This window comes from Wyeomyia smithii, chromosome 1, assembly GCF_029784165.1.
Source record: "Wyeomyia smithii strain HCP4-BCI-WySm-NY-G18 chromosome 1, ASM2978416v1, whole genome shotgun sequence".
NCBI classification, from domain to species: Eukaryota; Metazoa; Arthropoda; class Insecta; order Diptera; family Culicidae; genus Wyeomyia; species Wyeomyia smithii.
The window spans coordinates 61601307-61629261 of NC_073694.1; the positions used below are offsets into that span (position 1 = coordinate 61601307).

General features: G+C 40.8%; 1 protein-coding gene across 2 annotated transcripts in view; it reads right to left on the reverse strand.

Annotated features, from left to right (window-relative positions):
* Positions 1 to 209: 209 nt before the first annotated feature.
* LOC129717413 (uncharacterized) overlaps positions 210 to 27955 on the reverse strand; it is a 48088-nt gene continuing 20342 nt past the window's right edge. The window contains exons 1-2 of one of the 2 annotated variants that reach the window (XM_055667299.1): positions 837 to 1134; positions 210 to 765 (exon numbers count right to left, since the gene is read on the reverse strand). In XM_055667299.1, the coding sequence (XP_055523274.1) occupies positions 244 to 765; positions 837 to 848 (534 nt within the window). In that variant the 5' untranslated portion in view covers positions 849 to 1134 and the 3' untranslated portion in view covers positions 210 to 243. Of the gene's footprint in view, positions 766 to 836; positions 1135 to 27955 lie in introns of those variants that run through there. The other variant, XM_055667298.1, reaches the window with a different exon arrangement.

The following is a 27955-nucleotide window of genomic DNA, read 5'->3' on the forward strand; positions in this document are numbered from 1 at the left end:
TAAAGGGGAAAAGCCAAAACGGTGCGAAGACCTCCAAAAAGCGGCAAACTGAAGCGAATAGAAACAGCGAAATACTACCGAAAACCAAGGTGGACATAAGCGGAAGAACACGGGGAGGGTTTTGTTCAAGAAAAAAAAATAATAATAATAAACATTATTTTCCGATTATCAATAATTATTCAGACTATAATAGTGAAATAGTTGTACAGAGTTAATATAACACTGGTAATGTCGTGATACGGTTCACGGCCACATCGAGTGATGTAGCCTAGCAATGGCCTCGTCTAGTGGTATGTTGGTTATTGCGCGGATGTCATCAACCCACCGGGATCCACGGTGGATGTATCTGCCCAAACGGTGCCAGAAGGTGGGCGGCGGGCCCACGTCGACCACAGCCGCATCCCAACCTAGATTCCGATCTAGGAAGGCGCAGTCGTCAGAAGTTGCCGGCCCTGGCACGCCGGCCAGAGCCCACCTCGATCGGTGCCAGTGGAGTAGCTCTATTAGGAAATCCTCCGGGGCGATCCACCGGAACCACAGGTCCTGGAACAGGAGAACGAGTAGACGCAGCCCGCATACGGCTCCGGTTGGAGCGGGTCCAGTGGTGTCACATTGAACTGGCATCTTGCCCTGATGCACCTTCCACTTAAGCCAAGTGGAAAATCCAGTATACCAACAGAAGAAGTGAAGCATCTCGGTTGCAGAACACATCTCGTGGCCTTGGAGCATCTCGGTTGCAGAACACATCTCGTGGTCTTGGAGCAGCTGTAAAGAGAAGAAATAAAAAAAGGGGTATAAGTAAACGTGACAGCCCGTACACGGGGTGACGCACTTACCGGTGCGGTCATGGAAGTGATTTATGGAAACGCCGGCAAGGGTTTGTATAGTCAATCCTCCAAACTGCAAACTCGGCGATTCAGCATAATTACATGCACTCGCGGCAGGCACTCCAGCTAGTGAAGGAATACACATGGAACAAACGCGCGACGGCTTCCAATATGATTTGCAAAACTAGACGTATCCTGTGTTTGCGCATTGTTGATTAGAAGGCTCTTTTTCACGAACTCCTCCTCTTGTTTATCTAGTTGTTTTAACACGCTTGAACAATTTTTGTGCGTTCCGTTGTGCTTCCCCTCTTATGGCTCCCGAGTATCTACAAGGGTTGATGAAAGAGGTGATTCTTTTATTTATATTGTTGCTAAGATTATGATACTCTTGGCGAACATAATCTTTTAGCTCCTTTAGTCTTGACATTGATGGGAGCCTTGATAATTATCAAGCATTACTTTCATCTTTTTCCTCGCTCCTGCTTCCGCTTGTAGTACAACAAGCGATCTTATCCACCCCGAATGCCGTCTGTAAACCGGAGACGCGACCCCAACCCAACCAGATCCAGCATCAGCCGCATTTCATACACACCATACACTCACACAAACGTAAGTGAGAATAAAATCATAACTGTAGACGACCGTTTTTAGCTTCCGATTGGTGTCACATGTCCCAAAGCCGACCTTGAGCCTCCGAAACTCACGCTCGTGCTAGCCATCAAAAGAGGCCTGTGGAGCCCAGCCCCGGATAGTCCCCAGAGGTACGGCCAGGGACTGGGGTGATTTGAGCTGGTCCTTCCGACCGTAGAGAGATAACAAATGGCCCCCCTTGGGAGGGGTGGACCGTCACACCGTTCCTTGCCTCTTGACTGCGGTGTCAACTTGTGCTTCAATAGGTCGCAACAAAGTCTTGAGTCTAGGTTTACTTCTGGCATGGGTGTATTGTCTGAGTTAACAAATTTTTCTTCTGGCATTTCATCAAAATGGGTAAAGAGCTCTTCACAATTCATGTCTTTTGATTCAATTGATTTTTCTCCGTCTATATTGCAAATTTCTCGCAATTCATTTTGCACTAGGACCCTATTTCGACCTGCTAAATAAATATGCCGGCTCAGGACTTCCTCCTTCGGCACGCTCCATGGGCTCATATCGTCTGGGCCTCTATTTCCATACTTTTTGAAAACGATATAATCAAAATTATTTCCTACTTGCAGTGTATGCTTCTTTAAACATTCAACGCCAATTATTCCGTCCGATGACAAATCATTCAATATGTGAAATTCGGTCGGGATAAGAAAATCTTCGACTATTAAATCTAAGGTAACGGTTTCTCAAGATGCCTTCAAAAGTATTAGTGTCTCGCGTGTTAATAGTTACATTTAGTCGTTTAACTAGATGTGCACTTAACATATTTGCACATGCGCCCGTATCTAAGATAAAATTTAATGTTTGCTGCGCATTTTGCCGTGCCATCGAATAAATCCGTTTAACCACACAGACACTGATGCCTCGTTTGTAGTTATACGCTGTCTCCCAGTCTAAAATTTCTATGCTACTGGGTTCGTCTGTACATCTCCGCCAGTCAGCTTCTTTGCATATCTCTGCTAAATCGTCATAAAATATTCCTTGGCGAAATGATCCATAATACCCTGACTTTGTTGTTCGGTGTCAATAGTATTTATATTACTTATTACTAATACTCTTTGAGGCGCTCGGTTTGCATTGCTGACGAGGCCCCCTCAATTTAGTTTTTTGGTTGCTGATATTAATAATAATATTGGCCTGGCTGATTCTAACCGCCATTGTAGCCGTGGCTGTTAGCATGAAAATTGTTACTACCAGATGGTCCTGCTCTGGGGCCAGGTGTTCAGTTGAACTGGTCGAAAACACAATAATGTCATCCATGCAAACTAAACAGGAGACACCTACATGTTCTCTAAAAACGTTTTCCATATCTCGTTGGACAATTGGAACGTTGAAGGCGCGTTTTTGAGTTTTTGGAACGTTGAAGGCGCGTTTTTGAGTCCAAACGGCATTCTTAACAATTCGTAGTGTCCATTTTCGCCACTAAAAGCTGTCTTTGGAATGTCCGAAAACGTCGACTTCGACCTAGTGGAATTCAGATGCGAGGTTCAGCGTGGTGAAGTAAATGCATCGTCCCAATTTGTCGAGTATGTCCGTGATGTTTGGAATGTGATACCGATCGTCTATCGTTTTCTAATTCAATTTGCGATAGTCAATAACTAATCGCCATTTTCTCTTACCAGATGCGTCTAATTTCTTTGGGACGATCCAGACAGGAGAAGTCCAAAGACTATTCGAATAGCGAATAATGCCTTGATCTAAAAGTTTTGCAGTCTGCTTCTGTACTTCCTCTCTGTATGATTTTGTATGGATGGGCATTTCGTCTCTCGTTCTAATGGTGTGTTTTGAAGCATTTGTGAAGGAGAGTTGGTTGCCTTCTAGAAAGAATATGTCTTCGTAACGAGAAATAATTTTTCATGAGTTTTTTTTTCTACGTCGTTCAAATGATCAATTCTGAGTTGTTCGAGTAAAGGTTTCTTTATTTGGGGTTCGTTTTCAGGAAAGCAAACTTCAAAGTTGTTAATTTTTAGTTTCAGAGTATCAGGCGGGGTTTGGACGAAAAATTTGTAATAAATATTCGTACATTTCCATTATCTGTTGTATACAGTCCGGAATGAATAAATACATTCTGTTCAATCATGAGATCATTCTCTACTAAAAATCTCCAGTTTCATTCGTTGGTAAATTTTTGGGTTTGGTCTCATGTGTATTCAAGTGAATTGATTTTAATTCAGGGTACTTTCGTTTCATTTGAATTGTGCCTTCGGGAAATTTTAATTCCTTGCCTTTAGATTCTTAAGTGACTCGTAACCAATAAGTCATCAAAATGTTGGTATTTCGATGAATAGTATTAAATTATTTATGTTGTTTCCTTTGAGAAATCAAAGAAATAGTTATCGGTTTCTACTAGAAAATTTTTTGGAAATAAATATTGAAATTCAGTCCGCACAAATATATATATCGACTGTGACATACAGTCCTCCTCAGTGCTTATGTGGACTGGTAAAGAGCAAAGCGTAAATCCTGTTTTTTATTTGTAGTAGGTAAAAATGAAAATTTAGCATTCTTAATTGGAGTTAGGTAGGGAATTATGCGGTCGATTGTTTACCGTACCATGTCTGGGGTTTTTGTGAAGCAGAATGAATAGCCATGAGGGGTGATTACCTGCGTCTTTATTGAGAAGCGTGTTGTTTATAAATTTCTAAACTTTCAGCTACGTCTAATTTCCATAAATTATAGAGTTATATAGTTCCTCGTAATATTGTTCGGGTTGTTCTTAGGTGTAATAATAGTTTAAGTTGTCGAAGCTTGGTTCGCTATAATAATCGTAATCATCTCCCATGTGGAAGTTAGGTCGGTTCATGTAAGTAATATTTCTAGATCGTATAGAATGGTCTGCTTCCATTGGTGTTGGTTTTTGTTGGAAGCTTGGTCGTGGGGCGAACACATTTTGGTTATTCGGGTTTGGTTGGAATTGATTTTGTTGTGGGAATCTAGGAAATTGTTGTTGTTGTTGGATTCTTGAGAATGTCTGTTGTGGAAATCTAGGAAACGGTTGGTGTTGTTGGAATTTCGAGAATTGTTGTTGTGGAAATTTAGATTGCTGTTGGAATTTTGGAAATTGTTACGGAAATCTGGGAAACGGTTGTTGTTGGAATTTTGGAAATTTCGGAAATAGTGGAAATTTGGGAAATGATTATTGCTGTTGAAATTTTGGAAATTGTTGTTGCATAAAAAGTTTTCTGGGTGGTAGTGGAGGAGTTTGTTTTGAGGGTCCTGGTTGAGAAATTGCACAGTTGTAATTTTTTTGTGAAGTGAAATTTATTTCATATAGACATATTCTCAAAGCTTCTCTAAGGGTTGACTAAGCAGACAATGTGTGCTTTAGAGAAAGCGAAAAATAAGCGAACTGGAAATATGATACAGATTTATACCGCATCCCGACGGGACTTGAACCCGCAATCTCTACAGGGGTATATTTTTCCAAATCTGTATCATATTTCTAGTTTGCTTATTTTTCGCTTTCCCTACTGCACACATTGTCTGCTTAATGAACTTGAATGTTAACGGGTAAAAGCCGTTGTTAAAAATAGGAATTTAGTTCAAAAAATCTCTAAGGGTTTTGGATGATTGTCCTCTGATAATATTCCCAGGGGGTTCTTCTAATGCTGCTAGAAAAACTTTTCAGCCTAGCTCTTAGAAGAAGGTTTTTTTTGGCTGCTATCACATCTGCATTTTGTTCATTAAGATGCATTCAATTAATCAGTCATGAAAGGTAATAAGAAACAGTGTCGTAAAGTTCATCTGCGGTACCGGTTTGTATTGTAGGGCAACCCCGGGTTACCCTACCAGGAATTGTGATATCTTCGGAAGTTAGAAGATAAGCCGACGCGCAATTCCTGTACGCACGATCACACGCCCGTGCGGAATCTCTTTTACTTAACGATTGATTTTTGGCTTACATGTGAACTTACGGCTAACCCTATTTCACGGGAGACATTTTCCCTCGCAAAATCACTACCTATCCTTATTACCCTAATAGCCTTTTCTCGGCCTGTCTCTATTTAAGAACACTTAATCTAAATCTACTGAGAGTGGGGCGCCGTGCGCTCGTCTCTCTCTTGTTTACAAACATTTTCGGTAACTCACTTCTCGCGCGTCGATGAGTTACCGACCCATCAAATATCTAACCTCGGACTTTGTTCTGTTTTAATATAATTTGCTTACGGGTGTCGGTTTTCGTCACCCAAGCCAAGCGGAGTTCGTTGGCCGTGCCAACGTCGAAAAGAATGCGGTAGAATAATGTGACGGAACCCTGTAGGCATCTACGGGACGCGTGGGGGCCGTTACAGTATTACTCTGAAAAGTGCTTTTGTAAGAGAGGCTTCGTCTCTCTTATCGCTGAAGGTGGGTTATTAGTGTGTTTTTTATATCTTCCCAAATTGCTTCGGTGCCGTACAGTTCTAAAAATGAATCGGCCTCTGCTATAACCTTTGATCTTATCGCCTGCAGCCAGAGAGTGTAGACAGGTGTATCTTCTACTTATCTAAACAGCGGCATAATATTTTCGATGGCTTTTATGAAGCTGTTATTTTTATTTTATTTTGTTCAAAGAATTCTTTCACGCTTTTTCAAGATTCATTTGCTAATCTTCTTCTTGCTTCTAACTTCTAAATAAACTACACTTCACTAGATTATCTAAAATTATTGATTCACTAATTTTTTTTTATTTGTTTATTTTTTTTTGTTAGTTTTCGTGTTTTTCGTGATATATTAGGGAATCGCTCACGGTGGGTCCGGGCTATCCCTCTGAATTAGTATGGTTTATTTAATAATTGATCGAAGTAATGCTTTTATTTTTTTCAAGAAAGCTATTACTTGTCTTATTAAAGTTAATCTAAGTTAGTTACTTACGGTTTTATACGTTGCTCCGTGTCCACAATATCCTTTCGCGGGAACTTAACAAGGTTCGCGGATTTTGCTCGTGATTAGAAACACGAATCGCACGATGTTCACTCGCGGATGCACTAAATGCGGTTTTTAATCAAAGTCAATATTTCGCGCCGACTGCGCCAGTTCAAAGTTCATCAAATTAAATTAGCTTTTTAAAAATTATTTTTTCGACCGTACTCGGTCACACTTCACTTCAGACTGATTTTACAAAGTATTACAGAGGCCTCACTACCTAGCACTGGTCCTAGGAAATGCTGACCTAGCATCTATCGAATACCTGGCACCTGGTAGCGGTGTCCTGCTGGCGATGGCCACGCTGATGAAGTAATTCGCTGATCGTGCTGTCTCGATGCTTGCTCGTGTTGGCATATCCGTTGGTTCCAATTCTGTAGCTGGTGGTGTTGAGGTGATTCTGTCTTTAACTTATATATTCTGGGTAAGAACAATTACCTTAAAAATTTCTTTGGTGGTGGGAGAAACACGCGAAATTTTTGGAGCACCTTGTGGGCCATGGACTTATGCTATAGAACCAGATTAGATTACGACTTGGAAAAGTTGAGGAGGAACGAGGAAAAATTGAAACAGGATTTGCAGCACCAGAGAAACGTACAGGGAGCAACGTTTGAACTTGTGAATTCATCCGTTGTGAATGTGGATCTGCATTCGGTGGCAATGAACAGCTTATTCGAAAGTCTTAGGAAGTCAGAGAATGTGAGTGTTACACTGCCTTTTAGAAGAATGAAAGTTCTAGAGGCCAAACTTTTGGAAATGAGCTTCTGGTTGGACAATTCGAGCCAAAGCTTGAACAGAAAATTGGACGCCGTCATCGCGGCGCTCACACACTAAGAAAACAATAAAAGAGAAAAAAGTGGTTTTCTTCAGCGTCAGAGCGGGTGATGTAAAATCTCCCGCACCTCCATATACGGTAGGCTGGTGATATCAACGATGTCATCCAACGGCATCGCTATATGCCAGGAACAGGCCGCAGTTTCGTTATTGCAATCGCTGCCGCTCCAGATGCGAATATAATTTCCTATCTTCCTGCACCTTTATCGTTTTTTCCTTACATCATTGTTTTGAGTAATTTTTCGATGCAACTTTCACCGTATATTCGACTGTATTGTCTGTGCTCTATACGACTAGTGTCTAGCTTAAAATCTAAATCTTCGGATATGCTGACTTTCCCTCAATAGGGATAATCTAGAAAATCTTCCTCCCGTTGTTGTTCTAAGTCAGTACCACTATTGGTGCCTGGAATTCTCGCCCACGTCTCCATATTCTGGAACCATGATGCTGATATAGCTTGGTCTGAATTCGTTCCGCACGTGTTTGTGTTTATCAATTACACTTATACCTGATACATTGTGTTTCGTTTTGACAACCTTTATCAGCTAATATCAATTCAATTTCACTTTCTCAATCTGTTTGGCATTCCTTATTCTGATACTGTATTTCCGATAGTCTTGTGTTCTTTTTTTTAATTGTTCGTTTTACAGTTTTGAATCGAGGGATTCGATTATACCTTATTGAATCGTTTATTTTTTTGTTCGGGAAGAGTTCAGACACTGGGGCATATTGATAAGGATCATAAAGAACTGCACGGGGAGTAACTTTGACTATTTTGACGGTCTCCGTCGAGGTTCGCATTCAAGGGCATACAGTATCTGGGTATTAAATCTCTATTATTCCTTCAGATTTATATAACTTTATTGCATCTAAACATTCTGTCTCCCGTAAAAAACATTTTTTTTTGAATCTATCAACAGACTCACCTCCATAACCATTAATATTGTAATCTTTTTGAATCCTGGTCAACCTCGCAAATAAAGTTATATTTGAAAGTATTGGTTTATCGCTGCCTCCTAACTCGCACGTAATTACATTAGGGTCTAGAGGAGTCCATATTATATGATCGCTGATTGGGAAGACTAATTGTGTATCGCTACATACCCCTGTAATTAGTACAGACGTTAATACCCACTGTGTCAAGGTTTGCATCTCACATAAACAAAACGATCTCTTCAGGATTGAGTATCAAGAGGGTTGTTGATGATTCGTTTATATCCGTTGTCATTGTAAATCCTTCACGGTTATCTAGTTTTCTTAGTACGATGAATGAAGAACGTTCACTAATATGTAGTGTATATTGCCTAAGAAATTCTGCTCCAAAAGTTTCTGGAACACCTAAATCTTTTACTATATAAAATTTAATCATGTAACTTGAGTTCCCTACTAATTATCCTACTTTTACCGACCCTAGTTTTTTATGAGCTTACCCCTTTTAGTAATACCTTATTTGTATAACCTATATTTTGAAATTTCATAATGATAACTGCATTTCATCTAATTATGTTATTGTACGCTCCTGTTTCCAGCATGTACCTCTGCGTTTTTTTTTGGATTATCGACCGTAGCAATATATAAAAATCAATTGATTATTGCACTGAATTTGATATTTAACTCCTCATGTGTTGGGATGTCAGTGTAAAATTTTTTCCATAAGTTAGCACTATTTTAACACATTTTGCTCTGATCAGTTTCCGCCACGCTTGTTGATTGCACTCGGCTGTTATCCCCTTAATGCGTCTCTGTTCGTTATTTTCTGAATTCGGTTTTCTTTTTGTTGGTTGTAGTTTCTTCCTCCTTTGTATCCTCTGTCGCCATATTCTGTCTAGGAAATTGATTTTGGTTTCTATCGCAATTATTGTTTGGATAATAATTGCCGCCTCTATTTTCAGTGTATACTCTATTTTTATTAAACGTTTGATAGTTATGAGATTGTGAAGGTTATTATTGTAGTTGTACTGCTGATTATTGTTTCCTCTCGAGTAATTATTGTTAGTTCCACGAACGTCATTGTTGCAGTTCTGCTGGTGATTGTTGTTTCCTCTGAAGTTATTGTTGTAGTTTTGCTGCTGATTATTGTTTCCTCTAGAATAATTGTGTTTCCTCCCATTCTCGTGGGATGGAGTCTGCAATGAAAATCTTTCAATTCTTCTTCATCGTCATATTCTTTTTGAAGCCACTCTAATAAATCTAGGGATGACTTTTTCCTCTGTGATTTTCCTGCAAACACTAGTGCTCGACTTTTCAGACCTGCTAAAAAGTGTCTTTTTAATGACGCTCCTACAAAACAATCGTCATCGTTATCATGGGTTTTCAATTGGGTTGTTTGGTGGTAAAGTTTTGCAGCTCTACTTCTGTATATCTCGAAACTTTCGTCATCTCCCTGAACCAAGGTTTCAATTTTCAATTTTTTATTAGAGAACCTATCGTCGATTCTCCGTTGAAAGTATTTTTTAGATTCCCTTTCACTGTCTCCCAGTTGTCGTCCTCTCTCTCTCTGTGAGTCGCATTAATTTATCTTAGTTTAGTGTATACCACATTCAAGAGTGGTGTCTGATATTTGTGCTGCGAAGTAGTCTTTTAATATTAGGAACGGCCAAAGTTGCTCGTGCTTTCCATGAAATTCCGGAATAGTCCTCTAATGGCATACCGGTCACAGCATTGATATCAGCTATCCACTGGGTTCCGCTGTGGACGTACATAGACAGGCGACGCCAGAATCTGGGTGGGGGACCCACGCCGACTACAGCCGTATCCGGGGCCGGACACGCCGGCCAAAGCCCACCTCACCTGGTGCCAAGTGAAGAGCTCCGTGAAAAAACGAGTTGGAGTAATTTGCCGGGTCCACAGGTCCCGCCACAGGAGCAGTAGAAGGCTAAAACTGCACACAGTTGAGGATGGGGCGCATCGGGTTGTATCGCAATGTAGAGGCACCTTTAGCTGGTACACCTTCCACTTGAGCCATGTGGAAGGCCCGTCGTACAAGGAAATGAGCATTAAGATATAAATCAACACCTAAACACTGTGACGCACTTACCCGTGCGATCATGGAAGTGATTTTCGGAAACGCCGGCAATGGTTTATATAGTATATTCATACGGTAAACGATGCTAAAAACGGGAAAAATGATGAAAATGACAATAAAAGATCCTGGTTCTAGGATGAGAAGGCAAAACATGATATATAAATGAAAAGACATTCATTTCCAGAGACCGATTAAACAAATAAACGGGACAATTCATGCGTATGAAAGTTACGCATCAAAAGAAAGTAAAACTAGAGCAGATCATCGAGTGTATATCCCAGACTCACTGTGACACCGAGTCGCCAGGAGGCGACAGATGGCGCCAAGAGGAGAGTGGACGGTGGAGGGTCGATGGTTAATGAGGTATTGGTGGTATCGAGAAGAAGTTAACCAACCTTCCGGTTTTAATACCTTAAAAGATTTATAAGCCCAATGACGCGAATCCAACTCGGCTCACGGACAAGCAAAAACATTCGAGGAAAAGAGAGCTAACCAGATGTTAGTCATTGGTCTGGTTTAGCTCAGAGTAACCCAAAGCAGCATCATTGAGACATAACAAAGCTTTCAGAAGCTTCAAGATTCTTAGGCGAAGTAAAAGCGTCGCTAAGACGGAAACCAAGAGGCAATAGCCCGGCTGTCCCCGTTCGACCTGAGCCATTTTTTTGCGCTTCCAACAAAAAGAAGTTAACGGAACTGAGGGGTGCGCACACCGCAAGTAAACTAGGGCAGTGTACGACACGCGAACCACGGAGAGATCCCACCGCTGTCACCACGAATGCAGAGTCCCTTCCGGAGGACTCTGCCAGGATATGTGATATTTGAGCCACGCGACGGTACAAAAACTCGTAAATCCTGTACGTACGGTCAGAATTTTCGATTAAATAATGTTCTACACGAGAACATTAGCCCTAGAGTGTATTCCGCGAGAAACAATTTCCTCTCGCGAAATCACTGCCTATCCTTATTACTCTAATGGCCCTTCATCGGCCTGTCTCTATTTTCGAACATTACTTCGTGGGTTTAATCCCACTTAGTCTAATTCTACCGAGAGCGCCGAGCCGTGCGCTCGCCACTCTGCTTGTTTGCAAACATTTGCCAGAAACTCACCCTCGCGGTGCGGCGACGAGTTACCGGCCCATCAAGTATCGAACCGCGGGCTCTTGTTTTAATTAATTGTGCTTACGGGTGGCGGTTTTCGTCACCCAAGCCAAGCGGAAGACGTGGCTTCAACTGTAAGCAAGCTCTGACCTACTTTTATGCACAGCTGAAGGCTGTGCCAACGTAGAAAGAATGCGATAGGAAACCGGTTTCTTCCCGGGTTCTAAGTATGTCACCACATGTGACGGAACCCTGTAGGCTTCTACTGCATCGCCACGACCATTGGAAATTATTAAGGTGCTGGTCGGCCATTATGAATTTTCGGTTCAAATTCCGATTGAAATGGAAACTGTCTCTTGAAAATCGGTTTTTTAATCTCTCCATAATTACACAAAAACTGGTTTCGTCTAAGTCTAAATCTTCAATTTGCTTTAGACTTATTTGGCTGATGGAAATATCTATATTTTTCTTCTAGATCTTTTAAATGATCTAGGAATTTACTTTCTAAGTAGCTACTACTTTTTTCCCCCTCTAACTGCTTGAATGATGAAGTGAAAGGAAGATCCTCCCAAACATGTGATTTTTATAAAAATTATATGTCGTTCTGTTCATATGCTGGAATGACAATTTCCAAACAATATTCAGAATTTCGGCGTTGTTTTTGTTCCTTTTCGGAGATTAGAACTGTTCAAATTTTCAAATAATTTTCAAAGATAATTCGACTTTCGTCTTAACGAACTCATAGTCATCTGTTAATTTATTCCAATCTCTTGTCGGAATTTTATCTTCATATTTCTTTAAGATGGATTCGAACTCTTCTAAATGCTCTAGTAGCAACTGTCGCATTGTATTAATCCCTGTTTGCATTCTTGACCTATTTATACTTTTGCATAGGTTCTTATGCTCCCTGTCTATATGCTCCCTGTCTATATGCTCCCTGTCTATATACTCTCCAATTTCTCCTAAATAAGTCATTTACTATCTTATGCTTCACTTTTATTAATCACTGGCGATCACACACATCTCAAGAACGAGAATAAAAAGGAAAAAGATTGTAGTTACTTACCACAGCTTGCCTACTTCCATGTTGTAGGGTTGATTTCGTCTTTTGCTGCTGGCGTTCCTAACACTCCCTAGTGTTTTTCGCGCTGTCATCATATGTAGCGTTGTTGCGGACCGAGCGGCAAAGGGGTTACTAGGTTTGTGATATATCACTATGTACGAAAACGTCACTTGTATCTTCTGTATGTAAAGCCTATGTGAAACCTAAATTTATCCTGTTCTCTTTTTTCTTTACACTTATATGGAACAGTAAATTTTAATAGCAGTAAACTACAACTCTCACTCTGGCCCAGACCTTATCCGCCACTTACCTAAACTCAAACTTTAAACAAAACATTGCTACTCAGCCTCGCTTGGCCATGGTCAATACTTGTTTTCCTAACATGCTGCTCTTGAAATTCTTGCAGTTGTTTTGTTTTGCCGCAGCTTATGTAAGTAAAAGGTTAGGCTCTTGCAAGAACGCTTTTTCTTTCGCAATTACATCTCGAAACCTTGCCGTTATGAAAAGGGGCGTGTCGGAAGACAACTCTTTCTTTCGCTTTAATAAACAAACTGCTGAACCGAGTTCCTTTAGCTGACCGACCTATTGAAATGATTTTTTTTTGTTTCCTATTTACGTAATAAACTACGGGAATCGAAGCGATACACAGCTTCAGTCTCAATCTTGTTATCGTTGAAGATGTCTCTTTAAGCCTCCAAATCGCTATCAGTGGCCTGTCGTCCGTGTTAACAATGAATTTCTGGGCAAAATATAAAGTCTTCTATGGCCCATACAATTGCCAGTAGTTCTTTCTCTATAATATGACATATCTTTTCTGCACCCACAAGAGGATTTTTCGTTTGACAAGACGACATCAATATCATCATTGCTAGCGTCTGTCGTCATAACAAATGTATCCTTATAATCTGATCTAACTAAGACCGGTTCTGTTACTAAGGCCGGATTTAGGAACTCGAATGCTTCCTGGCATTCGTTTCCTCACAAAAACTTAGCGTATTTTTCAATAATTCGTTTGGCGGTTTTCTCTTTTCTGCGATGTTTGGGATAAATTTCTCGTGAAAATTTACCGTACCCTGTTGATCCAATGCCCTTCACATTAGTGGATTGTTTAAGGCTCCGTATGGCCTATACATTTGCATTAGTGGGTCTAATGCCGTTTTCGTTGATGACATAACCTACATATTCTATTTCTCTCTTTAGAAATTGGCACTTGGAATCAACTTTTAAATTATGTTTATAATAATTTACAATAATATCGTCGAGGTAAACAAATGCTTTCACCTCCGATTTCGAATAAAACAGTATTCATCAACTTTTGAAAGGTTGAAGGACTGTTCTTTAGCCCCATCGGCATCCTAGCGAACTCAAAATGGCCCTTCCGAGTTGAAAATACCGTCTTAGCCGCAACCCTAAGTTGCGATCTGGAAAGGTGAGATCCTCGTAGGTGGCGGGCCCTGGCACGCCGACCGGAGCCCACCTCGCCTCATGCCACATAAGGAGTTTGACGAGAAAGCGGCTGACGAAAACATGTCCTGAGGCTGCGGACGGTTGATGATGGCGTGCAGCCACTTGTAGCACACCGGCCACTGAACACAGGAACGCCGGCAAAACTTTATATAGTCAATCCTCTTAATTACAAACTCGGCGAATCAGTATTAATGCATGCGCTCGCGCCAGGCGCACCACAGAACAGAGAGAAGAGAATAGAGAATACAGTGTTATGATGAAATCACCCGAACGTGAGTGAATAATAATTTTTAAACAGCGAGTCGGGAAAAAAGATACAAAAAAGAGAGAAGTGATAGCAAAAATATATGCACCACTTGCTTAGTAGGGTTAGCACTTTAGAAAAGATAACAGAAATCATGCCCCAGTACGACGAGACGAGCAGATCAACGAGTGCACATTCCAGACTCACGAGGAGACGCCGAGTCAGATGGCACCAAGAGAAGATTTAACGGTGGCAGTCGATGGCTAGGGAAGCATTTAGAGCTGTATCAAGGAAAAAACAAAAACCAGCCTCCCGGTTTTCATACCAAAGAAGATTCATAAACCCGACAAAGTCAGTTCAACACGGCTCACGGGCGAGCCAAAACATTCTACGAAAGGATGAGAGCTAACCAGATATCAGCCATTGATCTGGTTCAGCTCAGATTAACCGAAATAGCATCATTGAGACTTTAAAAAAACTCCCCGAAAGCTTCAAAGAGAGAGAGCGAAGTAAAATTGTCGCTAGGACGGAAACTGAGGGGCAATTACCTAACAGTCTCCATTCGACTAGCAAAATGAATTTTTGCTTACAATTTTTTTTTTTTTGATGAAGAAGAAATAAGAGAAGATTAATGATAAGATGAGAAACATGGATTGGTGAGCGAGGGTTTTTACAGCTTAACCTCTCCGCTCTCGATCATTTCAGATAATTTATCCCAATTGAGCTGGAGAGGTATCGTTGAGTCTTTCAATTGTTGGGCCAGTGCCTGCCATCCTGCTGCTGAAGCACCCAATACAGAATCTGGAAGTTTTTGGCCGGCTAATTGTTTGAATCGTTCGTTTATCTTAACTCCTTTCAAGAACGTAAGGGTGTTCCCTCCTGCCGTCTGGAGCATCCATGCATATGCTGCCATCGACAAGCTTTTGATGTTTTTCACAGAAGTGAGGGTGCCTGTAGGTTCAAGAAGTTTGTAAAACTCCCACTCTTGCCCGTACGTTTGGATGAGGTCTTTATATGAATTATACCAGGTCAGCATGTCCGCCATCACTGAAACCTCTAGATGCAACCGAGTTGGCTCGCTTGTTTGAATTAATTTGTGTATGAAAGAGAAATGTGTGATACTTGAATCTCTCAGGATCTCCTTCATGTGGTCCACCATGGGGTTAGTCACTAAGCAAACTGTGCGGAATATTGTTCGTTTGAGTGCAGGTAAGAACGAAGTTGCTTGGCTCAATTGAAGCAAGGCATCAATGGGCAGGTAAGCTTTCACCAGATCGATAGTCAATAAGTGAGATCCAGACTCCATACAGTGGGTCATAGCTTTCAATCTTTTATCTAGGTATTCAGACAGGACTTGGGCGTTCTCTGCTGACTTTACCATAGAAAGAACAATAATATATCCAAACATCTGCATAGATGCAACTGTTTAAATGGGTTCTGGAATAGTTTCACTTATTTCTTCTAGGGGAATTCCTGTTAATTGAGGGTATTCAGTAGTATATAGTGAGAACTCTTGCTTGCAGACCATCATCCGGAAATTGGCAATATGCTTCAATCGATGCCGCAAACCCAGGTATCCAGGATATTAACCCCATTATAGTAGGAACCATCAAGACTGGTGCAGTGCCCTTGGAGAACAGAGGAACTTTTTGGAACGAGGCTAAACACTGTGCCCATTTCATAGTGTCTACGTAATTCAAGAGAGTTTGTAGCTCCGGAGCCCGCCCTATCAAAGAGCATATCACTCTATGTTTAGGAGCGATTCCCAAAGCTTGACTTGCCCAAATGTGATGATACAGGAGGATTTCTTCCTTGGGTCCATCATAACTCGGGTCATCTGAATTCACCTTTCCAAATCTTATAGTTGCGAGAGCCTTGCCTTCTTCTTGGTATGTCTTAGTAAACCAGTCATAGCGGTACGCATCTTCCTGAGAAATTGGCTTTAAATCCGCCAATTTGGCTAGTTCTCCACGGGTAAGTGTATTCGATGCCATGATTAATGTCAAGTAGTTAGTTTTTGATTTTGTTGGGATGGTTATTGTTCGCACTGGTTGATGCCTGTAACTTTGAACATTGTAGTTGTCTTGTCTGTGAACACTGCTGCTTCTCTACTTTGAGCGCTATTGCTTGATCCGCTAGGTCGCCAACGCCTACCTCCTATCTCTTGTTCCTGCTCGAGCTAATCCAAGCCGCGTAATCTATTTTCCACATCCGTGAATTGTTCACATTCCTCCCCACCTTCTTCCAATAGGAGCAAATCATTTCAAATCGCCTGGAAATACGCGAAAATTCAATCGACCATTTTTGATTTGAATGAAACTTTGCACACGTATTTGACTAAGTAAACTGAGCATTTTTCACAGGTGGAGAGATTTTTTACACCCATGAGTTACATTCTAAAAGGGCGTATGCCTTTTGGCACAGGTTTTATTCGAAGCATTGTAGCCCAGAAACCGTTGGTTGTATAGAAAAACTGTCTAAGAATGAGTTGTAGGGAATTAAAAATGCACCATAAAAAATATACACTGAAAAAAAAATTTTTTTTTTGACCAAAAAAAATTAAAAATAAACATTAAATTTCAATTTAAAAAAAAGAGTTGAATTTTTGTTTCAATTTTTTTTAAGAAACTTGACGTTAATACGCAACTTTTTAAAAAAAGTCCAGGATGGAGAAATGAAAAATGATTTTTTTATGGTAGATTAATTTTTTTATGAAAATTCTAATTCAAACATTTTTCAAAATATTTGTTTTCTGATGATTTTAAAAGATGCAGAAAGTCATTTTGAATCAAAAAGCTCTTGGTAGTAAACATTCTAAAGGCATTGGTTTTCGAGTTATTTCTAATTTAAGCTCGAAAAATTATAATTATTCAGGAAAATACACGTTTTTCTTAATTTGTCCATGGTTCTCCAGCAAAAACCATACGTTTATTGGAATGCTTGATCAAAAATATACAATTCATTCTTTGACAACAAGACGATTGGGCGAACGGTTCTCAAGAAAAGAGTTAGATGTTCTAAGTAATATAAATATATATAAGAATCAAATTTTTATTTTTGAGTTTTATTATCTTGGGAACATATTTTTTTATGACATAGATACTTTACAGAACTAGTTTCACCTTATATTTTATATACATCAGAAGTAAATGATTCGTCATCTTTTGAAAACAGCTTCGTTTGTATCTTATTTTCTGAAATCGGAACAAAAGAGTAATACTTTTGTGTGGCAGCTATTATTATAGATTTTTTGAAAATAATGCTCCATTCTGTTACTTTTTGTTCATATTCTTCATATGATATCCAACTAAATGACATTTTTGATGAATTTTTATTACTTTTCTGATTAGACCAATCATACAATTCTTTTGCGCTTGTAATGGGATGTTCATGTTCTTTAGCTAAACTTGCATTTCCTGCCATTCGTTTTAATATGAAACCAATTGCATCGCATGGGCCTTTTACCATGAAAAGCCGCAAAAAATGCCACTCTGCATCGACGTTATATTTTGTTTTGAACTTGCAAAGTTTTTTCTATTTTTATATTGTGAGGCAGCTCCATCAGACATTAATATCGCTTTTTCCAACTGTATTGTTGTTTTCAAAAAACTCATTAATTCGGCAATGAACACCTGAACCGCAACAGTATCATGATGGAGTACTTCCGATATTATGATGAAGCTGATATTCTTAAGTGTTCCAGATTCTGAATAGTAAACAACGAAGGGATGAATGGCTTGACTATTATTCCAATAACTACACGAATCACAAATTGGTAAAAACGTATTAAAATGAGCTTGACTGTTTAATATTTTTAAATTTGCAATAACGTTTTCGTTTAATTTGCCTAAGCTTGATGAGCACCGATGATCAGGAAAGGGTTTACAGCATTTGGGCTTTTTTTTTCCTTCATCTATAGTTTATTTGACACGGCACAAATACAATTCAATGTTTAACGGCGCTAATTATATCTGGTAGTTTACTTTCTAAAGTATCTTAATAACTAAAAGCAAATTTTTTATCCTCGCTGCCGACTACGAGCTGAAACTAAATCTAACTTAAAGCTAGAATATTTTGCATTAAAAGCACAGGTTTGCTGTTTGATGGTTTTCATTGCCATAGGTAAGCAGCATATTAAATTTGTTCCGCTGCCGGGCCAAGATATTACGGACTGGCATATTGGGTTGTTTCCATCGGGCCTTGAGAGTATCGTGCGGGTCTGATTGCTGTTTCCGGATCCGAGGTCTCAACGTGTTCTTGTCGTTTGGTTGGATGTAGGCGGAAGGGGATAGGACTAAACTGGGGCGTGGATGGATTTCAGGAAAACGTATATTAGGGACATGTAGGATAGGTCACGGCTCGCCAAGACTTCACGAACAGGAACAGCCGGCTGCCTACCTTCGGCCTGCAGGGAAGCTATTAATCTAGACCTGGCGTCACGGTGTACAGGGCATGACCAAACAACGTGCTCTATGTCGTGATAACCTTCACCACAGGCACAGATACCACTCTCCCCGAGCCCAACACGATGGAGATGCGCGTCAAATCTATAGTGATTGGACATAAGCCGGGACATCACGCAAATGAAATCCCGTCCTACATCCAACCCCTTGAACCACGGGTTCGTCGATACCTTGGGGATTATGGAATGTAACCACCTTCCCAGTTCCCTGATCAGTTGCCAACTGATGATCGTATTCTGACGTACAAATGCGAAAAATTCATTAAAGGCAATTGGTCTTTCATAAATATCACCGTTTGTTGCGCCCACCTTAGCCAAAGAGTCCGCTTTCTCATTACCCGGTATCGAGCAGTGAGAAGGGACCCACGCTAAGGTAATCTGAGTAGATTTTTCGCATAAAGCACTCAGATGTTCCCGTATTTTCCCCAGGAAATACGGAGAGTGCTTAACATTTTTCATCGATCGGAGAGCCTCAATGGAACTGAGACTGTCCGTAAAGATGAAATAATGGTCCGTGGGCATTTTTTCGATAATTCCTAGGGTGTACTGAATTGCAGCTAATTCTGCGACGTAAACAGAAGCAGGATTATCGAGCTTATGGGAGACGGTTAAATTGTTATTGAAGATACCGAAGCCAGTGGACCCATCAAGAAGTGATCCGTCAGTGTAGTACATATTGTCGCAGTTGATGTTTCGATATTTATTGGAAAAAATTTTAGGGATCTGCTGCACGCGTAAATGATCCGGGATTCCTCGACGGTTCAAGACCTCACATTTGATTAGAATACGAGAAGACAGGTTCCAGAAGCGGTTTTTCAATGGTAGTATTCCAGCTAAGATCTCCAAACTCATCGTATGGGTCGATTGCATGCAACCCAAGGCGATACGCAAACAACGATATAATAACAGACAGTATCGTTGTTTGGTAAAGCCTTATAAGGTCTCCTGGGTGGGCTCCCCACCATTGTCCGGTTATTGTACGAAGAAAATTCACTCTTTGTTGACATTTTTTCATCAGATACCTCACGTGACAACCCCAGGTGCCTTTAGAGTCGAACCAGACACCAAGATATTTGTGTACCAAAACCTGAGAAATCGTTTTACCCATTAATGGTGTTTGAAACTGAGCAGGTTCATGCTTCCTAGAAAAAAACTACTATCTCAGTCTTCTCCGGAGAGAATTCGATACCTAGCTGTAAAGCCCAAGCAGACAAATTGTCCATGGTATCTTGCAATGGTCCTTGCAAATCGGCAGCTTTGGCTCCTATAACAGAGATTACACTGTCGTCTGCAAGTTGTCTTATCGTGCATGAATTTGCCAGACATTCGTCGATGTCATTTACATAAAAGTTGTAAAGAAGGGGGCTTAAACATGAGCCCTGGGGAAGACCCATGTAGCTAATGCGAAAAGTTGCCAAATCGCCGTGCGTAAAATGCATGTGCTTTTCGGACAACAAATTGTGCAAAAAATTGTTCAAAATTGGAGAAATTCCTTGTCGGTGAAGTTTACCCGAAAGAATGTCAATAGAAACGGAATCAAAAGCCCCCTTTATGTCCAAGAACGCAGACGCCATTTGTTCTTTGCGAGCATACGCCAGCTGAATATCTGTTGAAAGCAACGCAAGACAATCATTCGTCCCTTTGGCACGGCGGAAGCCAAATTGAGTTTCTGATAGTAGACCATTTGATTCGACCCAATGGTCTAAACGACGGAGTATCATTTTTTCCCACAATTTCCGGATACAGGATAGCATTGCAATCGGCCTATAAGAGTTGTGATCAGAAGCTGGTTTCCCTGGTTTTTGGATGGCGATCACCTTCACTTGCCTCCAATCCTGCGGTACAATGTTTTGCTCCAGGAACTTATTGAACAAGTTCAACAAGCGCCTCTTGGCATTGCCGGGTAGATTCTTCAACAAGTTGAATTTGATTCTATCTAACCCAGGCGCGTTATTGTTACAGGACAGGAGGGCAACTGAAAATTCTGCCATCGTAAAAGGTGATTCTATCGCGTCGTGGCCCGGAGACGCATCGCGAACAATGTTTTGCTCAGGAACAGAGTCCGGACATACTTTCCTGGCAAAATCAAATATCCACCGACTTCAAGACTCCTCGCTTTCGTTGACCGTTACGCGATTCCGCATTCTTCGGGCTGTGTTCCAAAGAGTGCTCATCGATGTCTTCCTCGACGTCTCGTTCACGAACCGACGCCAATATCCGCGTTTCTTTGCTTTAGCCAAACTTTTAAGCTTGGTATTAAGCTCCGAATACCGTAAATAGTCGCCAGGTATACCTCCCTTCTGGAAGGCCAAAAACGCGTCGGAACTTTGCGTGTAGACATCGGAGCACTCTTGGTCCCACCACGGAGTGGGAGGCCGTTCTTTGATCGTTACGCCGGGATATTTCTTCGTTTGGGCCTGCAACGCGGCGTCGAGAATCAAGCCCGCGAGGAGGTTGTATTCTTCAAGTGGTGGATGATGTTGAATCGACTCGACCGCTTTTGAAATCATTTCCTCGTATAACTTCCAATCGACATTCCGTGTGAGGTCATACGGAATGTCAATTGGTCGCATGCGAGTTGACCCGTTTGTAATTGAAATAAGAATTGGCAGATGGTCGCTACCGTGAGGATCAAGGATTACCTTCCATGTGCAATCCAACCGTAGCGACGTCGAACATAAGGATAGATCCAAAGCGCTTGGGCGCGCTGGAGGTTTCGGGATACGTGTCATTTCACCGTTGTTTAAAATAGTCATGTCGAAGTCATCGCAAAGATTATAGATTAAAGAGGAGCGGTTATCATTGTATGGGGAACCCCAAGCCACACCATGAGAGTTGAAGTCTCCCAAAATCAAACGTGGCGAAGAAGTTCTATTAAATCAAAGAGCAGCCGTTGCCCAACCTGTGCTCTGGGAGGAATATATATTGAGGCAATACAAAGCTCTTTACCTTGTATTGTCATTTGACATGCGACAACTTCGATGCCTGGAATCGAGGGAAGGTTAATACGATAGAAAGAATAGCACTTTTTTAACCCTAAAAGTACTCCTCCATACGGGGTGTCTCGATCAAGGCGAATAATATTAAAATCATGGAAGTTGAGATCAATATTTGAAGTAAGCCAAGTTTCACAAAGGAAAAATGACTCGCATTTGTTTTTATTTATCAAAACTTTAAACGAATCAATTTTTGGTAAAATACTTCTACAATTCCACTGTAAGACAGAGATAGAATCCTTCATATACGCAGTTGAATTAGGCATCGAAGGATACAACCGCTGCAAGGAGGGGCCATTGGGCAGTCAACTGCTTCAAAAATGATCTAACTGTTGGGAGGAATGCTGTAAGAAAAATTTTAATTGGATCGGGTACATTGAAATTTTCAAAAATCCAGTCCACAATGTCAGAAAATTTCACTAATCCAGAGTTTGTTCCATCAACTGGATGTGCAAAAGGAACAACTGGGGTTTTAGATGTTCCTGGCAGTGCTGGGAACTTCTTCTGGGACTTTAAATTTGCAAGCCCAGGAGGAGTTTGCTTCGGTTTTTCCGCTGCACTGTTTGGTTTGTTCGTACTTTTCATTACACTTTGGGAAATCTTAGGACCTTTACGGGGAAGTTTAGGAGAAGAAACATTTTTCCTCTTCCTAGACTCCCCAGGATTGGCATAAGATGTTCCCGCTGATGAATCGTCAGAATCGGTTTCATCGGAGGACAACAGATCAAAAAGGTTCGATGTTATGGTATAAGTGGTCACGGTCTTCTTCAGCATCTCAGCATAAGAACGCTTTGAACGCTCCTTAAGTGACCGCTTGATTTTATCTCTGCGCTGCATGTACACCGGGCATGTGGAGAGCTCATGCTGGTTTTCCCCACAGTGAATACATTTTTCAGCATTAACACTGCAAGAATCTTCCGCATGAGTCTCCCCACACTTGCTACATCGTGCCTTATTGCAGCAGTAGGCGGCTGTGTGGCCTAACTGCTTGCAATTGGTGCAATTCATAACACGGGGTACATACAATCGCACAGGCAGACGAACCCGGTCGATCGAGACGTGGCTAGGGAGTGCAGATCCGGCAAACGTAACGCGAAACGAGTCTGACGGGGTGTAAACTTTTTTACCGCCGACGAGAGACATGGACCGCAATTGCTTACAATCCAAAATCTTCGCCTGTGTTTCAGTATTTTTGAAGCAACCGGTTGCGCTTTTTAGGATACACTCGACAGACAGACTCGAATCGGTTATGACACCGTCGATCTCCACGTCTCGTGCGGGTATGTAAACGCGATACTCGCGTGTGAAGAGCTCAGAGCAAGCGATAGCATTGGCCTGTGCCAGATCACTGACCACGACACGGAGCTTGTTAGGTCGGACCTTGGAAATTTCGGTCACGGCCTTGTACCCCTTCGTCAGGTCTTTAGAAATTTGCAGTATGTTTAATCGCTTTGAATTCACTCCTGCCTTTGGACGAAAATAAACAGTATAGCTGCCCTGTTGAGATCCGTCCGGGTAAAGCCTGGGGCGAGGGGGGACTGGAGAATGAACAGGAGAGGGGGTAACAGAAGGGTCAGGGTCAGGGGGGTTCGGGGATGGTGGCACGGGAGGCGAGGAATCTATATCCATCGCGCTAAATGTAGCGCACTAGCGCCGACAAGAACACGTACCTATTTACTTCTTCCTTCCAGCAGTGGTTGTCCGATCGTTCGAAGCTGCACCCAAAGTAGCCAGCAGCACCAGTACAGCAGCACCAATACAGCCACCAGCAGTGAGCCGGGTGTGAGATCACTCAGCACAGCGACACGACTCGACTGTAAACTGATGGCCTTGAATTAGAAAAATCTATTCACTGTGCACAGATCAAAACTGCAGCTGGTATTTTGCACCAATACAGCCAAAGTTGCGAGCCGGGTACAGAACGTAGCGACACAACTCACAATCTAGTTGGCCTTTAGCGCGAATAATACACTCTTTTGTTTGGCTATTCGTACACACGGACCGGATTGTAATAGAACGACCACTTTGCACGGTCGTTTCTGTCGAGTGTTCGACGCGGAATGCATTTGGGCTTGGTGAATTCCATTTTCACTTTATTCATCTTCACAAAATGCAAACTGTTACTAACACATCTGGAGTAGAACAATTGTATTTATATACGAAAACAGATATTATAGGTAACCCAGTAGTTATTGGTTGCGTACTTTACAAACAGTTATTATTAGTAAACAAGTAGGTAGTGTTGCACGACAAACATATTTTTTTTATAAAACTTTCGGCAAGGGGGAACGTGTAGGGAGGATAAGGTACAGCGCTTGAGTTATTTATCCAATTGTTTTGTTGTCAAAGAATGAATTGTATTTTTTTGATCAAGCATTCCAATGAACGTATGGTTTTTGCTGGAGAACTATGAACAAATTAAGAAAAACGTGTATATTTCGAAATATTAACTATTTTTCGAGCTTAAATTTAAAATAACTCGAAAACCGATGCCTTTAAAATGTTTACTACCAAGAGCTTTTTGATTCAAAATGACTTTCTGCATCTTTTAAAATCATCAGAATACAAATATATTGAAAAAATTTTAAATTAGAATTTTTATAAAAAAATTAATCTAGCATAAACAAAATATTTTTCATTTCTCCATCCTGGACTTTTTTTAAAAGTTGCGTATCAACGTCAAGTTTCTTTCAAAAAAAAAAAAAAAAAAAAAATTCAACTCTTATTTTTTTAAATTGAAATTTAATGTCCTTGTAGATCGAAACGTCCTCGTTTGTAGTGAATTCAACTCTGTGACCGGATGAGGACTTTTTGCTGTGATGTTTCCAGTGGTTGCTAAATTTCCTGCTTATTAAGAAAAAAATAGCGATTGTTGCGATTACCAGGCTTATGCCCGACAAAGATATGGAAGTAAATGCGGTTATATTGGTTTTAGAATTTAATGTCTCCAGATGATGCCTGTTGATGAGATGCAATTTTTCAAAACTTCTTTGAGGCTCTATATCAATAGTTTGGATTTCTAAACCATCCATGGGAACGACCAATAATGGCTCTACCTTGTACCATTCTTTGTTGGTAAATTCCAACCCATTTATAGTTATGGTACAATTGTGGTATTCAATTAGAAATGTTCCCGTGAGGATACGATTCCGCAGCCCGCAAGTGGTTGCTATCCCTTGACTGTTTATTTGTTTTGCAATCAAGTGTTTATCGGTTACAGATTTGATTTCTGATGGTACACTTACTTCCTTGAATGAGCAGTTCGCAGAGCTTCCTTTTAGCAGGTGTGGAAAGCAATCATCTAAGGTGAAATTGCTTCAATTTTCTGGGTGACAGATTTGGTTGTGACCGACTTGTTGGCACTCCTCGATGATGAAGTAGAATTGTTGGTCATTGGTGATTGCTGTGTGAGCGGGTAGCTTAAGTGTTTTATTTTTGACTAACAATGGTTCTAACAACAGCGTTTTATAAGCAAGTTCATCTAACAAGGGAACTTCTTTTATGAAAACAATTTTTGTGTGATTTTAAAATGCGCTGAGATTTAAGAATTGATAACCTTGATCTATGCTTTCTATAATTATTCATGGTTTGCTCAACTCGTCGGGGGAAAGGATGTTTCTTGGTATGGCATTTAGTTCAGCTAGTTGGATTGATTCGAAAATAAGCTTCAGGTGAGATTCTAAATTATCTAGCTGGATATAATTTTAAAGTTTTCTTTCAGTAATTTGAATGTTTTGTCGATTCCTGAATTTGACCTAGCTGCTTTAAGACTTTTCCTGATAAGGTTGTGATCGAATTCGAACTGTTCTATAAATGTTCATGTTCTATAGAATTTTGCTATCGATTTTTAGAGTTGTGAGAGTTTTTGATATTTCTATCAGATCGTCGTTATCAAGATTTCCGGTTATCTGTTTTATGGCTGATCCTACAAAGTTAAGCAACCCTCTCTTGTTTCTTTGCCTTGGCATTAAATTTTGAAACATCTTGCGAGTCTTGCTAAACTTTGCTTCCATCATTGCTGTCAAATCTGAGAGGTCTTTAAAACTTTTTAGTCCGTGTATGGCGACGTCCAGTCTGGCGAGAATTGGTTCGCACTGCTTAAGGTCAATAACGTGATATAAGCGTGATATATTCCCAATCCTCACGAAAGACTTACCCATCTTTAGTGCTAGCCATCCGGGATTGTGTTGAAGGTCGGTTATTTGGATGGAGGAGCTGAAATGGGAGGGGTTAATAAAAGCGAGCATCCACACTGCCATGGCCAGTCGGAAATCCATTGGTATTAATTCAAAAATGAGACTGTATTGATATGATTGAAATCATAAAATAAAGACGAATAAAGAAAATAATGCTAGTATTACATATGAACTAATTACTGAAAGGATGTTTTCGTTAAATTACGTACGGATCCTTTTTATTTTACTCTTATGCAATTTACGGTTGTTAGAGTCCGTGAATGTCTGGTGACCGTCGTTGGCTACCGTAACGGGATTAAAAAAAACTTTGTTGTTTGTTTTTTACCCCCTGCCGTTTATTATAAACAATTTGGCCGGGCTCCAACGCGAATGGATCCTCTTTGAAGGGTTTCGCTGCTGGTTCTGCTTTTCTTGGGTTTGCCTGATTTGATGAATCACTTCGTATACTTTGTTGCGAGCTTCCAACATTCTTTGAGGGTCAAGAGGTCTCTCTTAACCATCTTTATTCCCATAGAAAGCTTCTCGAGGTTTGATTTTCAGAGAGGAGTGTACGCTGTTGTTGTATAAGGTGCAGCAAATTAAAAACATCTCCTCGATTGAATCATTGGGAAACTTATGCCTACTGCATTTATAGATTTCATCGATGGTCGAATGAAATCGCCCTACAATGCCGTTGGTTTCACATCTATTACTTCTATCAACCGGTGTAAAATATTGTTGGACATTGAGGTCGGCGAGCATGCCTCTCATTTCGATAGACCGTATTCCCGGTTCGTTTTCAGAACCCATTTAATATGGCTCTTCGTCTATCCGGCGTGGTTCTTGACTTAATGGAAATCAAGGTTCCAAACCGTGTCAATTTATTGACCACTGCTGATAGGAGGGTGTATGGTCGCGAGATCAATATGTCAACATGAATAATGTCCAAGGGTTTCTCTGGTATAAGTTTCTCCATGTTTGATTTTGTATGGTCTACGCTCGTACTTCATTTTGTTGTACGTGGGACACAAAACAATGCAAGTGCAAATTTTTCTCTTCATTTTTGGAAAATACCACTTTCGTAGTATTTCTTCTCTATTCTCTCGAATGCCCCGGTGTGTGGTCTCATGAGTTTCCTCTATAACTTGATCTTGTTCGGTATCTGTGATTAATTCGGTTAGATGTCTTTGAGAATTTTTTACTTTGAATGTCTTGCATCTACTGAAATAACTTCGGTACACTAGTTGGAGTGTCCCGAACAATTGTTCAGGGCAATGATTACAATTTACTTTTCGTAGGTCCATATATTCACGAAGTATTCTAATTAAAATTAGCACCCCGAACGCGAAATTTGTAATAGTTTGGTGGCGCATCTGCAGAAAAACTTCACTGTAATTTTCAGTGATTTTTTATGATTATGATTATTATGATAATTTGATTATGAAAGAAGTTAACCGGCAGCTCAGTGAACTCGATTAGATTTGACGAGTCAGAGTCTGTGGAATGCACGAAATTGCTATCTGTTGATTCATCTTCATTGGCATTTATTTCTCGGGAATTCTGGACAGAGCGTCTGCTACCACATTTTGTTTCCCTGGTCGATGAGTTATTTGGAAGTCATATCCTAGAAGTCTCAGCCTCCAATTCACTAATCTGATATTAGGCGTCTTCAGATTGAGTGCGTAAGTAGGAGGTTGGTGGTCAGTATAGAGGGTGAATTTCCTCCCGAAAAGATATGGTCGGAAGTACTGAGTCGCCCACACTATGGCCAAAAGCTCCTCTTCTATAGCGGAAACATTTTCTTCCGTCTTCGTAAACGTCCAAGACGCCAACGCAGCCGGTCTGTCTTTTCCTATGCAACCCTGCGACAGCATGGCTCCCAAAGCAAAGCTACTAGCATCGGTTGTCAAAATAAAAGGACGTTCGAAATCAGGATACTGCAACACGTCACTCTGCGTAAGCGATTCTTTATACTTTTCAAAGGTTTTTACGAATGAAGGTGTATGTTCAGTAGTTTCTCCTTTTCGCAGCTGCGCAGTTAGAGGCTTGGAAATTTTTGCAAAGTCGCGAATGAATCGTCTATAATAGCCCAGAATTCCAAGGAATCCCTTCAGCTCCTTTTGGTTCTTTGGTAGTGGTCAACTTTTGATTGCTTAGCAGGGTTCGGTTTAACGCCCTGATCCGTAACGATATGTCCTAAGAAAGCTACTTAAG